Here is a 20,833-nt window from a genome sequence, read left to right on the forward strand (position 1 = left end):
GCTCTTGTTCCCTAATGCCCCTACTCTACTTGCGCTACATTGATGACATCTTCATCATCTGGACTCATGGAAAAGAAACCCTCGAGGAATTCCACCGTGATTTTAACAATTTCCATCCCACCATCAACCTCAGCCTAGACCAATCCACACAAGCGGTCCATTTCCTAGACACTACTGTGCTAATAAACGATGGTCACATAAATACCACCCTATACCGGAAACCCACTGACCGCTATACTTACTTACATGCCTCTAGCTTCCATCCCGGTCACACCACACGATCCATTGTCTACAGCCAAGCTCTAAGATACAACCGTATTTGCTCCAATCCCTCAGACAGAGATAAACATCTACAAGACCTCTATCAAGCATTCTTAAAACTACAATACCCACCTGCTGAAGTGAAAAAACAGATTGACAGAGCCAGAAGAGTACCCAGAAGCCACCTACTACAGGACAGGCCTAAAAAAGAAAATAACAGAACGCCACTAGCCATCACCTACAGCCCCCAACTAAAACCTCTCCAGCGCATCATCAAGGATTTACAACCTATCCTTAAAGATGATCCCTCACTCTCACAGATCTTGGGAGACAGGCCAGTCCTCGCTTATAGACAGCCTCCCAACCTGAAGCAAATACTCACCAGCAACCGCACACCATACAACATAAACACTAACCCAGGAACCTATCCTTGCAACAAAGCCCGATGCCAGCTCTGTCCACATATCCATTCCAGTGACACCATCATAGGACCTAATCACATCAGGCACGCCATCAGGGGCTCGTACACCTGCACATCTACCAACGTGATATATGCCATCATGTGCCAGCAATGCCCCTCTGCCATGTACATTGGCCAAACTGGACAGTCTCTACGCAAAAGAATAAATGGACACAAATCTGACATCAGGAATCATAACATTCAAAAACCAGTGGGAGAACACTTCAACCTCTCTAACCACTCAGTGACAGACTTGAAGGTGGCAATTTTGCAACAAAAAAACTTCAAAAACAGACTCCAAAGAGAAACTGCTGAACTCGAATTAATATGCAAACTAGACACAATTACCTGTGGTCTAAACAAAGACTGGGAATGGTTGGGTCATTACATTAATTGAATCTATTTCCCTATGTTAAGTTCTCCTCACACCTTCTATGGGCCATCTTAATTATCACTTCAAACAGTTTTTTTCCTCCTGCTGACGATAGCTCATCTCAATTGATTAGACTCTGCCTGTTGGTATGCATACTTCCACCTTTTCATGTTCTCTGTATGTATAAATATCTCCTGTCTGTGTGTTCCATTCTATGCATCCGAAGAAGTGAGCTGTAGCTCACGAAAGCTCATGCTTCAATAAATTTGTTAGTCTTTAAGGTGCCACAAGTACTCCTGTTCTTTTTATTAAAATTCTAGAGCACTCTCTTTTGATAGGCAGTAACTGGTGTTGTCTCTTCATGGTTCATTTCTAGTATGGACAAGCAGCTCTGATTAATGGGGAAAGGATTGGGTCTCATAAACTTTGACAGTGAATATAAAAAAATAATTAATTTGTAAATAGCACAGTTTTGACATCAGCATATAAACACTCCTGAAATGTGCACAAAAACATGTCTATGTATTACCACATACATAATACTGTACCTATATATAACAGTGTACGTAGAAAATAGTGTCACAGGAGTGAACCCTATAGTTTTAATCTCACTTTTATTTATATTACCCTCTGCACAATATATAATGTACCCAACATTCTTTGCTATTACTCCTGCTCAGGTACAAACAGAACAAAAATTGTCCTGTAGTAGTTATTGAACAGAGACTGTCACAGCAGCTGCGATGTGAACATAAACATAAACATGCAAAGCAATATAAATTGACATTTTTTTAAAACACAAGGTCAAATTATGACTCTACTCCCTGCAAGGATGTGCAAGGGACCAAGAACACAAGACACCTGTTTCCTACCCCTTGTGCTTCTGTGAATATGACTTGAGAGTTCAGTCACTACTCCTTCACAGTGATCCCATGGATGCAAGGTGCCTGATACGAGCATCATGGCCCATATACACCTCTATGCTGGCCTCTAAATCTGTCCAACTCAAAGAATATAAGAATGGTCATACTGGGTCAAACCAATGGTCCATCTAGCCCAGTATCCTCCAACAGTGGCTGGTGCCAGATGCTTCAGAGGGAATGAACAGAACAGGGTAATTATAGAGTGATTTACCTCCTGTTCTCCAGTCCCAGCTTCTGGTAGTCAGAAGTTTAGGGACATCCACATCTTAGGATTGCATCCCTGACCATCTTGGCTAATAGCTATTCATGGAACCTATTCTCCATGAATGTATCTAATTCTTTTTTTAACCCAGTTATAGTTTTTGCCTTCATACCATCTCCTGGCAACAAGTTCCACATGTTGACTGTGTTTTGGATGAAAAAGCACTTTCTTTGTTTTAAACCTGCTGCCTAATAATTTCATTGAGTTTGAGTGTTATGAGAAGGAGTAAATAACACTTCCTTATTCATGATTTTATAGACCTCTATCATACCCCCGTTAGTTGTCTCTTTTTTTTTAAGCTGAACAGTCCCAATCTTTTTAATCACTCCTTCATGTGGAAGCTGTTCCATACCCCTAATCATTTTTGTTGCTCTTCTCTGTACTTTTTCCACTTCTAACGTATCTTTTTTTGAGAAGGGAGTGACCAGAGTTCCACACAGCATTCAGGATGTGGGCATACTATCCATGGATTTATATAGTGGTACTACAGTATTTTCTGTCAGCTTTTTTGACTGCCGCTACATATTGAGCAGCTGTTTTCAGAGAACTGTCCACAATGATTCCAAGATCTGTTTCTTGAGTGATAACAGCTAGTTTAGACCCCATCATTTTCTATGTATAGTTGGGATTATGTTTTCCAATGTGCATCATTTTGCATTTATCACCATTGAATTTCATCTGCCATTTTGTTGCCCAGTGACCCAGTTTTTTGAGATCTCTTTGTAACTCTTCACAGCCAGATTTGGACTTAACTATCTTGATTAATTTTGTATCAGCTGCAAACTTTGCCACCTCACTGTTTCCCCCTTTTCCAGATCATTTATGAATATGTTGAACAGCACTGGTCCCAGTACAGACCCTTGGTGTAACAGCCTCACTGGTGTGTGCTGCCTGGCTGCAGCACTGTCCCTCCTCACCCTCATAGTACCCAATGGGGGAAAAAGGGACTGAGTGACTCATGAGTAGAGCTGGTCGAAACTCTGAATTTCCTTTCTGTGGGAAAATGTTTTTGTTCTGATTGTAAATGAAAACAAATATTTTCAAAATTTCCTGCAAAATGGAAATTCTGAAAAATGTAAGTTTTTTGGAAAATTCTCATTTTGAAATTTTGAATTTTATAGAGTTTTTCATTTTTATATGTTTGTTATTTCATGATCTATCAGCAGGAGCAGTGCATAATAGTTGATGTTCTATTATTACTGTATTTTAAAAATGACTAAGGGCAGCTGCTACTTTAGTACTGATTGAAACATCTTTTTTAGATCAAAGTGTCTCCTGTTGTGTTGCAATGAAACAGTTTGACGCTGTGATTTTAAAAATAAAATTAGCCTATTTCAACTATATTGTTATATTTTGGCATGTTAGTAAAAGTAGTGCATATTATGATTACTGACATGTCATAAACAATATAATTTTAAAATGAAAAAAGATCTAATTCAAAATTTAAGTCAGAATCTAAAACTAAATTTCAAAATTTTTCTGAAATAGATTTTTTTCTTATGGGAATTTTGTCAAAATTGACATCATTTTATTAAATATTTCAGTTTTGACAATAATGGTATTTTTCATTAAAAAAAATCAACCAGTTATAGCAATGAACACTTTCAAAGGGATTTGTGTCCCTAAATCATTTTGGCCAGTTGGGAAAATCCCAGTCAAAAGACATAACCTAGCCCTTACTGCGCTGCCTCAGATTCCACCCATGAGCACAAATCAGTGTGTTACATTAGCAAATTACCCTACAATACCTAAAAACTTTGGCTAGACTCTTCATTTTTTACATGAATGATTTTACATTTGTTTTATTGATGTTCTCCAGCTCTGTACCAACTTGCCATGGTACGGTATCATTCATGGGCACAGAAACATTCTCTTATCAGAGAAGTTAAAGCAGAGATAAAAGAACAGAAATGTAGCACTGAACCCATTCTTTGTATTCTCGATATGCAGGTAAATCTTCCTCTTCTAGAGGAATTCCATGTCAGTGTAAAATTATTGATTCTTTACACATTCAGCTGCCTCCAGAAATAGTATGTGTAAAATGACAATGAGCCCTTACAGCCATGCCTGCTGCACTACAAATAAAACATCTTTCTGTGTGGGATAAAGCAAAAGGGCAGACTTTTGCCGATGGTTTCCAAAAGGTTGATTGTTTTTCCTCTCTACACCAGTTTTGAACAGCGTAAGAAAGAAGCAGTTTTCAGTTACTCAGCTGTGTAGGACATGAAATGCTAACATGAAAAAAAAGCTTCTGAGTTTGGTTTTTATGCCAGTCAATTTCCAGCCAATACCAATTACTGGCATTTGAGTTTTGAAGAAATGTGGCGATTTGTGTTTCTTTGAATAACAGCCCAATCTGATACAGCAATTAAAATACAGCCTATGTATATAATGAGCTGTTGATTTCACAAAATATTTTTCAGGAATACAAAACCCCTTTTTTCCTTTATTTAACTTTCCTTCCAATCAGACTTTTGTTTATGTTTGGGCTTCTGCCAAACACCAATTTACAGTCACATTTCATTAGTAAAACATGCAATTTTAATGGCATCCACGAGTATTCATCATGATTTATAATGTTTAATCAATTTTCTTTACAGAACAGAGAAACAACTTGTCTTTTCAAAATAATAGGAAAACACTTTACAGATACCCTAGCATTAAATTTCAGTTTTCTTTTCAATTCTCATTTTCAACAAACAATGTAATGGCTTTGGGCTGTAGTTTATTTTAAAAGAAAGTGTTGAAGGGTGGGTGCATCTTTGCCAAATGTAGATGTTTTTTGAAAAGGCAAGAGAAGCAGCAAGACCTTAACAGCTGCACTATGAACGTGTTTTTCAGGACCACGTCACTCGAGAGGAAGCTAGAAGTTTGACGTTGCGGCAATGTGCAATAATGGAGGTAGCACTAGCTACAATTAAGGTACAGCTGTGTATGTCCTGTATGCATATATCGTGTGTCTGAATGAGCAAATATATGATGGAAGTGTTTGCAGTATGAGCTAGATTTGAGCTGGCGCTGTGTGAGTGTACAATGGTCTGGCATAAATGTGCAAGGGTCATAAAGATCCTTGCCCTTCTGTCACAATGTGCTTGGGGAGCACAGACCTCATGCAAGGTGGTGCTAGGCTCCCCAAGGTGGGCTGAACACAAAGCTATGGTCCCCAGGTCCCTCCCCATCCCCAGGAGGTGGCCAACTGCAGGCAGAGAATGCACTGCATCCATTCAAGCAATAGCCAAGCTTTAGCTCTTTATTATCATCCCCTGGTGGCCTAGAGTTAGTGTGGCTGAGTCAGATAGGTTGAGCTCTCCCTATGCTGTAGCATGGCCCATCTATCTTCCTCAAAGCCAGGTTGGGCCTCACAGGCCCAGTCTACCCACAGTCCTGCAAACATATATGAGAAAGGAATACACTTCACAGCCGGTTGGAAGTCAAGGCATTTTTCTGTTGTACAACGTACTATTTTATCCGCAAATGTCCAATTAAATTTGTCTCTCTACTTTTGTATTCACCCTCTAATTAACTGCCACCTGTACATAATTGGATTTCTTTCAAGGATGCCTTTTAATTATTCTATACAGTGGCCCCTTTTCAGTGAAACCAATCACATCTGTCAGGCAGCTGTTAAGAACACAACTGAATCAATTAATTTTGTGCGTGTCCACAATCTACAAGATAATTACTTTAGAAAAATCTGACTGTTACAGTAAATGCTTTACAAATGGAGTTTTTTAGGGTAACCAAAATAGTGTGCACAAAAAAGCTGTTTTTCCTATAGAAAGATTCTATCCAATCCCTACATTTTAGCTATCACAATATTAACAGAAGTAGAATTTATTTCATTGGCAAAGGATAGAGTCCTTTGCACTTTAGTATACCTTCCAGAAGATGGTCTCAGAATGCTTTACAAACATGAAAGACCCCCCCTGCCCAAGTAGAATGTAGTATTGTTATCCAGAGGTAAAAGTAACATTGAGCACTTACTGGTACGGGGGTCCAGCTCTGGGCCCCCCGAAGGGGCGGGTCCTTGGGCAGAAGGAGTGGGGCTGGGGTCAGCCTCCCCTAGCCAGCCCATCCGTGCAGCCTGGCCCGCGCAGCCCTGGGCTGCAACGGTGATTTAAAGGGCCTGGGGCTCCAGCCGCTGCTACCGTAGTAGCAGCAGCGGCTGGGAGCCGCGGGGCAGCTGCCCCTTCCCTCCCTCCCGTTGGCGACCCAGGGAGGGGCAAAAGGGGCAATGATGTTAAAGCGCTGCCGTGGAGGCACTTTAACGTCAGCTGCATACGGGCTGGTACTGGCAGCCACTTCTTATCGGTACACCATACCAGCCCGAACCAACTTACTTTCACCCCCGTTGTTATCTTTATTTTACAAACAGGTAAATATTAATGTAACTGAGTTAACTGCTGGATTAAAATGTGGTTGTGGTCAGAAAAGAGACTATTCTCTGTAAAATGGCAGTGTCTTCCTCAACAGATCTGACCTCTATGTGTATATTTGCTGCCTTGCATCACAAAAATCTTGTTGGACAAGCAAAGCAAGGCCTTACACTCAACTTGATGGTATTTCTGTCTGTCTGTATCAGGGATCGGCAACCTTTGGCACGCAGCTCGCCAGGGAAGCACCCTGGAGGGCCGGGCCGGTTTGTTTACCTGCCATGTCCGCAGGTTCGGCTGATTGCGGCTTCCACTGGCTGCGGTTCGCTGTCCCAGCACATCCCTCAGCCTGGAGCGATGAACCACGGCCAGTGGGAGCCGCAATCAGCTGAACCTGCAGACGCGGCAGGTAAACAAACTGGCCCGGCCTGCCAGGGGCTTTCCCTACACAAGCAGCGTCCCAAGTTTGGGAAATACCGCTCTACTGCATGAAAACTAATTATTTGATTCCAGTTTTTAAAAAGAGAATCTAGATAACTTACCAATGCCCTAAGTGATCTTCCACATTCATATCCAATACTCTTGACTCTGTTAACCTGATTTTTAGAGGGTTGTATATTATTACAGACTCGCCAATGACCTGACCAGAAGATAATCAGGTTCTTGTCCTGGTATCAGGCTACACAGAATTAAATGTAGAGAGTTCAATATTTTGCAAGGACCCTCAGCAATAACAGTTAGGCAGACGACAAAGCCAAAGTTTAGAGAGTTTTATTAAAATAAAGGGAAAAGTTATCAAAGCTCCAAACCACAAAATCAAAAAGAAATAATACAGTTCAGGGGGTACCTGCAGTATCATTCCTTACAAAAGCTACTTAGACTGGCATACTCACACCCTTCCTTGGGGACCTGGTGATGAGAGAGCAGCCTCGTCTCTGGCATGCCAAAGGAGTCTGATGGTTCCTCACTGCCCTAGATTGATGGTGGAGAGAAGGGTCAAATGTTGAGGGGTTAAATTACACTGAAAAATCTAAGCTAAAAGCTAGACAAAAAGAGCAAAAGGGAACTAATTAGAAAGAGCACTCCCCCCACATGGTGGGTTTGCCCTCCTGTATGGTCTTGGCACTCTCCTGAATATTCATCTCATGCCCAACCTTCCATGCCCAAATTTAATTTTCTCACCCACAGAATCTTAGGATACACTTTCTCTACAGGCTAACGTATTCATACATATCAATAGCATTCCACTCATATTAATGCCAATTATCTCATTCTCGAAACCTGTTTCCTTTGGCCTGAATTGTTACTTACTTGTCCTTGTGGTGTACCTTGTGGTTACCGGCAGATCCCAAAAATTGTTGGTAAGCACATTCAGTTCCCTAAAATCTAAAGGATAGCCGAAAAGCCATTTAAATATGCCAACACTCATGCTAACTTGCTTTAGCTAAGGATACAGGCCTGTAGGTTCCTTGTGTTACAGCAGGCACTGCACAAGACAGCAGTAAGGCTGCCTTTAAGGACCCCTTCACAAGCACTTTTGTAGGGAGTGTGCCTGGGGGTAAGAGGGAACAGCATGATATGGAGATTATTGGTGACTGTGCACAGGAAGGCAGCGCTAACTTAGACAGGCCCTGGGTCCAGTCTAAATTACACCAGCCCTGTGAACGGCCAAAGATTGGGAGGGCACAACGCTGCCTGAAAGCCACCTTTCCACCTGGGCTGTGAGTACTAAGAGGCACAACACAGAATCTTATCCATTGTATCATTCTCTTGTGTGGCTTTAACCAAGCCCAGTATTCAGATATTACTAGATATAAAGTGGGACAATGTGAAAAGTCCCTTCTCTTGTGAGAAAATTTAAATGACAGTAAAGCACTTAAACACAGCTGAATCCCTAGGGGAGGATCGTTTGAGAGCTGTTAGCCTTGATATTGAAGTTTGTTTTCTTAGAAGCTGAGAAAAGGCGGCACGCCTCATCTCAACAGAGCTGTGATTTTCTTAGTGGTCTAGGAATGTACTAGCATGTCTGAACTATCAACCATAACTTACATCGCTTTTAAATGCAGAAGTAAATAGCTGTACCATGATCTTAGTGCAGAGATGACATTAGCCACTTTTATGCAATCCTCCTAGGTAGGTTTGTGAAAGGAAGGAAGTCACTGGAAACATTCGGACTTTATTATATATAGCACAGAGCACTCATGACTCACACCTCCCTATTGTCACCATGGGCCAGATTTTCAATGGTGCAGATTGTCAAGCTCCACTGAAGTCCATTTACACCAGCTGAGGCTCTGTCCCTAAATCTCTGGATGCAGAGAAGACCTGTAGGAGGATGGACTGGCTATATCTATTTTATATACTACATGGTTTAACCAAGAAGAGATATTCAGGACCAGTGTATTCGTCTTGTTTAACAAAGTAACGTCTCACCTCTTTGCACATGGAAGAGGTGCCAGACAATGTTGCCCATTGTCATCTATATTGTTTATAATGGATTTGGAACCTCTTGTGGAAGCAATCACAAAATATTTGGAGAGTTCTAGCATTGTAGCAAGAGGCCGAGAGGATAATATTTTAATGCTAAGTAACCCAGTGGTACCCTTAGCTCACTTGATGAAAGTCATGAATGACATTTCAAAGATCCTGGGACCTATAATAAATTGGCAGAACCTGTGAAATTCTTCCCCTTGTATGAATTCTGCTCCAATGTCCTGCTAATTCAATGGAACTTGCAGTAACTACCAAAAGTTAAGAAGTATTAATCCAGTATTCTGATCATTGCAAGCTTATTTTATAAACTGGAGTAAAATAATGGTCTTGTTGCATGATCATTTGTCAGATGTTACTGAACTGGCGTGGCACCATAAGTTACCCACTGAGTCAAAACTGTATTTGCGACATGATTTTTTCAGTCAACTGAATCACAGTCTTTTTCAAAATGGAATGTAATTGCCCCGGGATTGTGCCAAGAGATTTGTCATTAGAAGATAGAAAAGCTCCTGTGTCCCACTTTTAAACATGACATGGCAGAAATTGCTTCATGAAGACACCTAATTTATAACATGAATGACAAAAGTGAAGAATTTCAGGTGGCATGGGGGCATATATACTTTATTGAAAGGCAAACAAGTGCAAGTGAGAGAAACATGAGAATGCTGATGCAATTTTGAGGGAGAAGAGGGTGTTAGCATAGAAGTCCAGGAATTCATTGGCTTTCATTGTTTTTTTCCTGTTTGCCTATGTTTGTTGGGTTCAGGGCCGGCTCCAGACCCCAGCGCGCCAAGCAGGCGCGTGGGGCGGCATTGTGCTGGCAGGGCGGCATTTGGCTCCGGCGGACCTTCCGCAGTCATGCCTGCGGGAGGTCCACCGGAGCCCTGGGACGAGCGGACCTGCCGCAGGCATAACTGCGGAGGGTCCTCTCTTCCCGCGGCTCCGCTTGAGCTCCCGCAGGCATGACTGCGGCGGGTGCGCTGGTCCCGCGGCTCGGACGGAGGTCCCGTAGGCATGCCTGCGGATGCTCCACCGGAGCCGCGGGACCATGGGACCGTCCGCAGGCACTTCTGCCCCGGCCGGGGACCGGGGAAGGGCGGCGCGAGCGGCGCGCCGCCCTGCTTGGGGCGGCGGAATTTCTAGAGCCGCCCCTGGTTGGGTTTTGCTGATATTGTCATGTGTGGATTTATATAACTTGAAAACCAATACAAGTATTTTTATACAGACTGTTCTCATACTCCCATTTATTACTGATTCTTTTTAGAGCTAAAAAATGAATTCACCAAACAACCTGCAATTATCATTTAATATATTATATTTGTGTTAACACTTGGAAGAGCATCACACTGAAAAATGACCATTCATCTTAAATACAGCATATTATCACTCTCCATATAGTATATTGTCTGTAGCAACCTTGACAGATATGTTAAGTATTAGGAAAAATGGCTCTCCTGGCTCAATTAAACTGTATAGTTCTTTATTATTCATATTTATGCCTTCCTCACACAGAATGAGAATCAGGTTTGCACTCCAAACACTTATGTTATGGAAATAAAGATGGGCTTGATTTCCAGATGTTCATGCCAGCCAGGGGAAATGCTTTGCTGGACATACAGCTTGTGGTTTATATGAGCCAGTTCATCCCTAGCAGAGACTGATGGCCAGCTCCAGATTGTTTTAGCACCATATCATTTACTGTCTCTAAAAATAATGTAGCATAGAGAGAGACATTTTTAAATGCCTACCTTGGGAATATTAGAAGAAAATCAGTTTCAATAAGCCATTGGAACCAGGCTGGAAAATCTATTCACTGCTAAACCTTATTCTGCTCTAGCTTTTCGTACTCCCAAGCAATATAAAAAATGTAGGCAATCTACAATGCTTAAACACTATCAGACAAGATTTATTTATGTTTGTGGGGTTTTTTGAGGGCATTTAGTGGTGATCAGTTTAATCAGAACGTACTCTGGATTCTATGTCAATATGAAACTTCACTTCATAGGCTATTTCAAATCAACTTTGTTTCCTATAAAAATGGAAAGCTAAACAGCAACTGCAATTTAGGAGGAGTTTAGATCCCAGAATAGGACTTCTGTAAAGTCTGCAGCAGGTAAAAAATAACTGCTGTACCTCCCAAAGCCAGGAGACCATTCTGGGAGTCAAATTCTAAGTTAATGTCTCAGTTGTTCCCCTGGCTTGTTGTGTGAGCTAGGACAAATCTTGTAACCTCTCACTGCCACAGTTTATGCCTCTGTAAAGTAGGGTTTTTACGCTTTACACATGGGTGCTGCGAGGCTTCATTAGTTGAGAGACTGGTTCCTTTGTTGTGATAGGATAGCTTTGTGCTACTCCAATGCAACAAAGCTGCTCTAAAGTTAGCATAGCCAGCCCTTGGAGGATTAGCCCTGCATAAGGGGATTCTCAGAGGGAGTATAACCATTGTTGTGGCCCCCTACACCAAACTGCTTCCTGCAGCTGAGGTAAGAGGTGGCCAGGAAAGCCCTCTCTACTGGAATTGCTTTCCAAAAGGATGAACCATTTTAAGTGCAACAACTGTATATCTATTTCCCAACACATCTTCTATCTAAAACCTTTTTATAAATGATTGTCTCCAGTGCTACCTTTATCATCCCTTTTCTCCCATGACTCAGTTTTCCCAAGTTTTGTTCTCCTTCTCCTTCCCACCACCCCCCAAATAACTTTTTTTGAACTGCAGTTTTACAACAGATCTCTTTTCCTATATGTGTATTTCCATTCCAATACCCTGTGAATTGTTTTTTATAATATCTCTTGTAGCCCTCTTCTTGCTCGCTCCCCTTTCTGTGATTAATATACTTTGTGAAAGGGAAAATTGGTGATTTTTCTTGTAAAGGTCTAGGAAAAAGATGTCCCATATATTGGCTACTTTGCTACATTTTGTTGTATGTCTGCTTTCTAAATGCAAACCTAGCATTTACAGGCAAAAATGCATGTTCAGAATCACAGGCCTGGGCTAGGGTTCTTTCTAGGAATGCTTTTGTTTGCTTTTTACTTTAAGTTTCAGTACTGTGCTTTAGCAACTAGGATAAGAAGAGTCGGTGATTTTGGTATGAAGAAATATGATTAGCAATTTTTAGGGCTCATTGATAAATTGATTAAAAGGTGTAATGGAAACATGCATACACTTTAAAACATCCCAGACGAGGGAAGTTGAGAAGTGTGCCACTAACTAATTCATTGGGAATTCACATGATTACACACTTCCATTGAATTCTTGAGAAAATTAGGGTAATGGAGGCAGCATTACTCCATTGCTGTTGGGTACAGCATGGGTGTACTGCTGTTATTGAAATGCGTGGTGCCAGTTGACTTTTAAAGCAGATTCATAAGGTAGACAGTCCCACACTATTCCATGAAACAAACTACAAGGAAACCAGGCCTGTTATTCCCAGAGACCATCTGTGAGAATTGCCAGCCAGCGCCCCTGGCCACTCCACTCTTCTGTTTACCCCCACATTCATCATGGAATGATACATGTAGCTCCAGCTGTGTCCTTTCATGCTGATCCTTTGAACATGGCCAAGTACAAGCAAGCCTCTGCTTTTTGGTCTCAGCAAGAAACTTTTCTGAGTAATTGCCAAACTTCACCTGCAACACTAACTTGAAACTACTGCCCTGTTGTAAAAAGGAGCTTAGATGATCAAAGCACATATAAAGCAACTTTTCCATTGACCTTAAGTGTCAACAGATGTGTGGATGAAATGGTAGCCAACATGCTGCTGTTTGCATATCTATTTTGCCTCAGATAGTTACTACAGATTTTGCTGAGCCATATAAACTAGAACACAGCAATGAGTTGTATCCCTCAACCAACGCTACCGCCCGGGTGTAGAGAGGTTGTATTCTCTGTTGGCTAACTCTAGATCTATATCCAAGAGGGCACATGTTGTCTCAAGCTGCCTTCAAGTAGCCCCAATATCCTCCTAAACACTCATTTCTTCTTTGTTTTCCTTCTAATTAACTGTTGCATGAGAGAGAATTATCTACGTGGACCTTGATTCCTAGAACATGAAGGAATGCAACAAGCTTCTGCAAATTGGTGTTGACGTTGTACAGTATTTGCATCTCTTCTCCATGGATGATGTTGGAAACCACCCTCAGTCTAACTTTCCTTTACTCTGCAAATCATTGTCCTGGGTTACACTTAGGAGACTGCTCCTTGTTTGGTGGCCTTCTTCATCTCTAGAAAAGTGGTTCTCAACCAGGGGGTACATTAGCTCAGCTAGGTATTTGCCTAGTTTTACAAGAGGCTCCATAAGCACTAGGGAAGTCAGTACAAACTAAAATTTCTTACAATGCCTTGTTTATACTACTCTATATACTGAAATATTTATATTCCAATTGATGAATTTTATTATATGGTATAAATGAGAGAGTAAGCAATATTTCAGTAATAGTGTGCTGCGACACTTTTGTATTTTTGTCTGATTTTGTAAGCAAGTCGTTTTTAAGTGAGATTAAACTTGGGGGTGCGCAAGACAAATCAGATTCCTGAAAGGGGTACAGTAATCTGTAAAGGTTGAAAGCCACTGCTCTAGAACATTCATATCTTACCTTGCAGTCCCCTTATGACCCGCCCACCCCAACCTTTGTGAAGCTATCAGAAGAACCCCTGGGGATGAGAATGATTAGCAGAGGTATCACAGAGGGCCTTCAGTATTGGTGATATGTGCAACCGGGAGAGAATCCTGCTTCAGTTTTCAAGCCCCAGCTTTTTGGAATTAAAGCAAGGATGGCAATTAGGAAAGAAAATCTTTTTACTTGCAAATGGTATTTTTGATATAGACTCATAGTGGTTTAAGATTGAGCCTTTAGGCACAGCCCTGCATAGAGGTGGCAGAAAGTTGCACCACCCCAGGAGGAGAATCAGAAAGGAACTGTGACTCAGCTTCACAGTTCATCCTCTGTCCCTGTCTTTTGAGCTGGAAGTGATAGTAAGTTAGTTCCTCTTTTTTGGGATGCGGCTTACTAAACTTCAGGGGGAATTTATACTGTGCTCATTCTCTCCTCCCCCCATCCCCTCTTTCCATACCCCAGATGTAATGGATAGCCCTACCAGTGTACATGGGAGTGGGGTTTTACTTCCCGGTATGGCCACATTAGGGCGGGTCACAATCTAGCCCTAAGAGACAAAAACAACTAGGAGTCCTTGTGGCACCCTAGAGGGCATAAGCTTTTGTGGACTAAAACCCACTTCATCATATGCATGGAGTGGAAAATACAGCAGGCAGGTATAAAAATACAGCACATGAAAAGATGGGAGTTACCTTACCAAGTGGGGGGTCAGTGCTAATGAGGCCAATTCAGATAGGGTGGATGTAGCCTATTCCCAACAGTTGACAAGAAGGTGTGAGTATCAACAGAGGGAAAATTACTTTTTGTAGTGACCCAGCCACTCCCAGTTTTATTTTGGCCTAATTTGATGGTGTCAAGTTTGCAAATTAATTCCAGTTCTGCAGTTTCTCGTTGAAGTATATTTTTGAAGATTTTTGTGTTGAAGAATGGCCACTTTTAGGTCTATTATTGAGTGTCCAGGGAAACTGAAGTGCTCTCCTACTGGTTTTTGAATGTTACAATTATTAATGTCTGATTTGTGTCCATTTAGTCTTTTGTGTAGAGACTGTCCAGTTTGGCCAATGTACATGGCAGAGGGGCATTACTGGCACATGATGGCATATATCACATTGATAGATGTGCAGGTGAATGAGCCCCTGGTGGTGTGGCTGATGTGGTTAGGTCCTATGATGGTTCCATTGAATAGATATGCGGACAGAGTTGGCAACAGGGTTTGTTGCAGGGATAGGTTCCTGGGTGAGTGTTTTTGTTGTGTGGTATGTAGTTGCTGGTGAGTATTTGCTTCAGGTTGGGGGGCTTCTGTAAGCGAGGACTTGCCTGTCTTCCAAGGTCTGTGAGAGTGAGGGATCATCCATCTGGATAGGTTGTAGATCTTTGATGATGCGCTGGAGAGGTTTTAATTGGGGGCTGAAGGTGATAGCTAGTGGTGTTCTGTTACTTTCTTTGTTGGGCCTGTCCTGTAGTAGGTGACTTCTGGGTACCTTTCTGGTGCTGTCAATCTGTTTTTTCACTTCCCCAGTGGGTACTGTAGTTATAAGAACGCTTGATAGAGATCCTGTAAATGATTGTCTCTGTCTGAGGGATTGGAGCAAATGCAATTGTATCTTAGGGTTTGGCTATAAACAATGGATCATGTGATGTGGTCTGGGTGAAAGCTGGAGGCATGTAGGTAAGTATAGCGGTCAGTAGGTTTCTGGTATAGGGTGGTGGTTATGTGACCATCGCTTATTTGCACTGTAGTATCCAGGAAGTGGATCTCTTATGAGGACTGGTCTAGGCTGAGGTTGATAGTGGGGTAGAAATTGTTGAAATCCGGGTGGAATTCCTCAAGGGCCTCCTTCCCATGGGTCCATATGATGATGTCATCAATGTAGCGCAAGTAGAGGAGGGGCACTAGGGAACGAGAGCTGAGGAAGTGTTGTTCTAAGTCAGCCATAAATATTTTGGCATACTGTGGGGCCATGCAGGTACCCATAGCATTGCTGCTGACTTGAAGGTATCAATTGTCCCCAGATCTGAAATAGTTGTGGGTGAGGACAAAGTCACAAAGTTCAGCCACCAGGTTTGCCGTGACATTTTTGGGGATACTGTTACTGACAGTTTGTAGTCCATCTTTGTCTGGAATTTTGGTATAGAGACAATAACCATGGAAACTCACAATGCCAATTTTACAGAGTAGAATAAGACTGGAAGACTAGAAAGCAATCCTAATCCCTCACTGAACCTCTAGCTAGTCTCTAAATTTGTCACCATATCCAATCCAAGGATTCCCACCATGAATTACGCCTTTCTGCCAAACAGTGTCTTAGTACTACACTACCACTGTCTGTGGTAGACAGATTTCTACCACACCAAGCATGCTGTCAAAAGAAATTTGTTTCTGTAGTTGCACTGTAAACCCTAGTTTTGAGATGGCTGTAACTACATGAACAGAAAACCCCCACACATTTAACTACTTTTGAGTTATATACATTTTAAGAGGGATTAAAATAACACTTAAGTGGTTTTTTTGGGGAGGGGGGAACCTCCCAAAAACTGTAATGTGGACAATAACAACTATCCCCAAAGATACAAATTGTAAATTTTAAGCACTGCATGAATCAGTTTTATTCTAGATATTGCTATATAAACATCAGGTCTTACCTAGAGATTTTTATCAGATAATTTACTTCTCTCAATGCCTTACCTATGTTTTTCTTTTTTAGCAATACTTTCATGCTGGAGGAAATGGGCTGAAAAAGAATTTCTTGGAGAAGAGCCCAGATCTACAGTCTCTGAGATATGCTCTTAGCCTTTATACACAAACTACTGATGCCTTGATAAAGAAATTTATAGCAACTCAGACGTCTCAAAGTAAGTGACTTGTTCATTGGGGCTGGAAATGTAGCAAAGATGATTTTAACATTTTAAATGAATATTTTGCTATTGATAGATGCTAATTATAACTGTCAAAACATATTATGAAGTTTTAATAATTATGGTCTTGAGGCAGCAATTCACAGTAAGTATCTTACACGCCAAACAGTCCAACTGATTTCAGTTTGACTACTCAGAGTAAAGCACTGTTCCATGCAAGTAATGCTTGCAGAGTCTGCCCATGTTAATATAAGCCAGGTTAATGCAATGGTAATAAAAATTCAATCTCAACAATAAGTAAACCCCGGGTGGATAATAGATTCTATGGTACATACACATCTATCTAGGCAAACAATGCAAGGAGTTGTATATACTCAAGTGTGTGAGATTACCCTATGGGCCAGGTCCTCAGCTGGTATATGTCAGCAAGTCAGTGCAGCTAAGTTCATTTACATTAGCTGAAGCTCTGACCCTAAAGTTATGCATACACACTGACAAAGCTAGGTGGTCAACCTTTACTCGTGTGGGAAAGTGCTTACTCACATGCATAGTCCTTCTGAAATCAGTGTTATCAATGTCTGCAGATCACTACAAGAATTGCAAGGTAGCTAAAGAACTGGCTAAAGAGAAGGACATTCTGGTCTCCTTGCAGGGAAGACGGTGTTATTAGTTATATGGTAGAAATGCTGTAACCCTGCACTGGAAATTACAAGGTTTCTAGCCAAAAGAGGGGTATGGTTTTGGAATAGCCTCCCAGTAAGAGTTGTGGGAGCAAACAGCTTAATTAGCTTTCAGAGAGAGCTGGAGTAACTTGTAGGTGCAATTGGATGATGGGGTTGCTTGTGATGGGGTAGTGGGGCTCACTTTCAGTGTGTCTTATGTTCCTGAAAGCTCATGCTTCAGGGTATCAGCCAGCCCCCTGCAGGGGTCAGGCAGGGATTCCCTGTTATGTATCTTGGAGGGGATAGTTGCTTTCCTCTGAAGCATCAGAGATGGCCATGGCTAGGGATCGAACACAGGATGGGGAAGGGACAATGCTCCAAGATGGGGAAGGGACAGTGCTCCAAGATGGCACCAGGTACTTGGCTCGCTGGTTCTTGCTCACATGCTCAAGGTCTAACCGATTGCCCTGAGTGAGGTCCCAGGAAGGAATTTTCTGCCAGGTCCGACTGGCAGTGACTTTGGAGGAGGGGTTGCCTTCCTCTGCAATGGGTGAGTGAGGCTCAGTTGCCAGGATATTCATTTCACTTCATTTCCCTTCCATTGCAGGGGCCACAGGCAGTCATGCACCTCAGTTTTCCCTCATCTCTGTCTGTGGCACGTAATATTCTGCTCTCCTTTGGGCTAATTTTGGTGGTTGGGTTTAATGTGCGGATGCTGGAGGCCTGTGATATATAGGAAGTCAAACCACATCATCTGGTGGTCCCTTCTGGCCTTAAACTTTATGAGTGCTCACCAGCAGGAGTAAGGGCTACACAACTTAGCCCATACTTTATACCATTACTGGGGAGAGGGACCTACTACATCATATTTTGGCAGCTATAGAGATTCACAACACAAGGAGCTAAAGATTATTGGTTGCAAATATCTCTCAAATAGGATATGCTACATACTATTTTCTTTGAACCTGAGAATAATGAAGTGTGGCTCTTGCACATAACCTAGTGCTTTCACAGTCTGACATACATGCTGACTTTTCCATATGGTGCACACTTCAGCTCTGACTAGTAAGTACCCTAATATCCCCGTTCCTGGCCTCCCAAGAGAAGAGCACTCACAAGGGATCTACCACCATTTGCAAGAGGCCTCAACCAAAACCTTGGACCTGGGCAATTTCAGACCCAGAAGTAAAGAGCATGGGCAGAGCCTGCCTCTGTCTTTGGCTCAAATGGGCTCCCATTGAAAACAATGGGAGTTTGTGATTGACTTACATAGGAGCAGGGCAAGGCTTACACATGGTTCCCCATTTTTATGTAGGTTTTTCTGCCACATCCATCTGTAATAGCTGGGTGGCTTTCAGAGTGAAAGGCATTTTTTCTTTCCCTTGTGTTGATTTCTAACCATGACAAGCTAAAATCACGTCAGAGCATTTTTAAACATCTCCATATTACCATGTCAAACCTCTAATATTGGCAGTCAAATTAAAGCAGAGATCAGTGTAAGAGTTTATGAGCTAGGTTACATTGCTACAGGAGTATAAAGGGACCGGAGTGTAAATGAGACTCAGTCCTTCTATGTTTAAGGTATGGTTCTATCCAGTGACGAGTAACAAGTATTCGAGAGGACATTTTCAAACAATGAAAGGGCTCCACATGAGTTCCTGCTGCTTTCAAAGGCTGCTATCACCTATTAGGAATTGACAATCCATTGTTCTGAAAGCTACAAAACATACATTAAAATTCCATACTACAGCGTTACTTCTGCATACTGAAAATCAGTGCTAGATTTCACCAAATGTGAGGGGGCCTTTTAAAAATGGCTCTGTCCATCACTTACTGTCTTTGAGTGGAAATACAATTTGCTGATCTATAATTATTATCTTGCTCCATCTCATGAGGGTGAGAACAGTTTTAATTGAACATTAACCTGGAAAGTAATTACTTTTACTTTTGAAGTACAATTTGTTACTTTCAATTTAAATACCTGGCACGCAACATGAATTTTGCAACTTGCACTCAAGATTCATTGTAAGGAATAATTTTCTGAGCAGCTACTCCATTACATTAAGGGTCTTCATTAATAATTCATGCATCGGAAAAATGCTTAAAACTCTAATGTATAAGGAAAATATTTTTCCCTCTCATAAGATAATACAATATAGATTTAGGCAGAAGATGAGTAATTACTAATTCTAACATACACTTTGCTTTTCCCTAAGTTATAATGAAAATGTGCATAAGAGAGAAAATTACACAGGTTGTAGTTATAAAATAAAGATCATTTACCATTTTCAAGCCACAAACCTGAAGGGCCTGATTTTCATTAACAGAAGCTTGAGGTCTGTGTGCATTGCTGTGCACACATTAGTGTGACTGTAGTTGCACACTTTTGTTAGCATAAGTACCACCAGGGGATAAGGGCTAGGGAAATAATCTCCTAATGTTTTACTGTTGATGTTCCTTATGAAAGCAAGGACTCATTTATTCTCATTCCTGGTCTCTCCCAACTGTGGCTGTGCTATTGGCAGTTATAATGAATGTTTATGCAAATCAGGAATTTGCGTTCAGAAATAATTAGATAACTAACCAATTAGGGTAATGCATGTGCAAATGAAGACAAATGCACACACAAATTGTATGAGCCATAGGGTTCTACTTTTTTAAATATCAACCTCCGGTTTTATATTTTATGCTCTATATTTTTTCTTTACTAATGAATGAATGAGCAGCTACTTGTAAATTTAGTGATAACATCAATTGTTTTTACTGAAATTGATTTGTCTTTTTTAAGCTCACTCTTGTTGATAAAATCTAGTTTTCCCTTATATAATTTGAGAAGTACCCGTTTAGTAATTTTTATTACTTTGGTCATTCTTACTTAAAGTGACAGTGTAGGTTCCAAATACAGTAAAAAAAACAAACACATTAAAAAGCAATTGATTGTGTCCAATCTTTTGCAAAATCATTTTGAATTGAGCAGATCAACCTCTGCAAACTTTTTCATACTAAAAGTTACAAATTGTCTAAACACACAGAAAGAATGCAGAATAGATTTTTCAGGATTAAATTTCAAGTATATAGAGATGTAAAGACCTATAAAATTACTCATATTTGCAAAATATACACAGATTTTATAAAAAATCTTAAACTTAACATCATTTTACTGTACGCACCAATTCTTTTAAGATGTTCAATGAGAAACCTGAGCTGCCTGTGAATTCTAAATATTGATAGAGATGAGAAGCAACTCAGGTTCAAAGCAGCTTAAGCATAACTCTGCTTCCTATCTAATGTTGGTGGATGTCTCAGTAACAGAACCTTACATTTTGTCTGTTTTCTCTTGGCTGTTGTCTGCAAACAGTTTATAAAATTCACTCATTTGGTCTTTATTTGAAATTATTTGCAAATTTCTTCAGCAAACGAGTCCTGGTCTTCAAATTGTTAAACTACAATTTGCAAAGTAACTTATGAGCCTGAGCCAAAGCTTAACTGAAGAGAGCAAAGATTAAGGTTGAGGGAAGTTGACTGTACAAATTAGAGATTGGAAGTCCTCTCT

At 41.1% G+C, this 20,833-nt stretch overlaps 1 protein-coding gene across 2 annotated transcripts in view; it reads left to right on the plus strand.

Annotated features, from left to right (window-relative positions):
- UNC13C (unc-13 homolog C) overlaps positions 1 to 20,833 on the plus strand; it is a 408,349-nt gene that overhangs the window by 358,929 nt on the left and 28,587 nt on the right. For both annotated transcript variants that reach the window (XM_044979553.1, XM_044979552.1), the window contains 2 exons: positions 5,121 to 5,201; positions 16,468 to 16,615. In XM_044979553.1, coding sequence (XP_044835488.1) covers positions 5,121 to 5,201; positions 16,468 to 16,615 — 229 coding nt within the window. The remainder of the gene's footprint in view (positions 1 to 5,120; positions 5,202 to 16,467; positions 16,616 to 20,833) is intronic.

This window comes from Mauremys mutica, chromosome 11 (assembly GCF_020497125.1).
Source record: "Mauremys mutica isolate MM-2020 ecotype Southern chromosome 11, ASM2049712v1, whole genome shotgun sequence".
Lineage (NCBI taxonomy): Eukaryota > Metazoa > Chordata > Testudines > Geoemydidae > Mauremys > Mauremys mutica.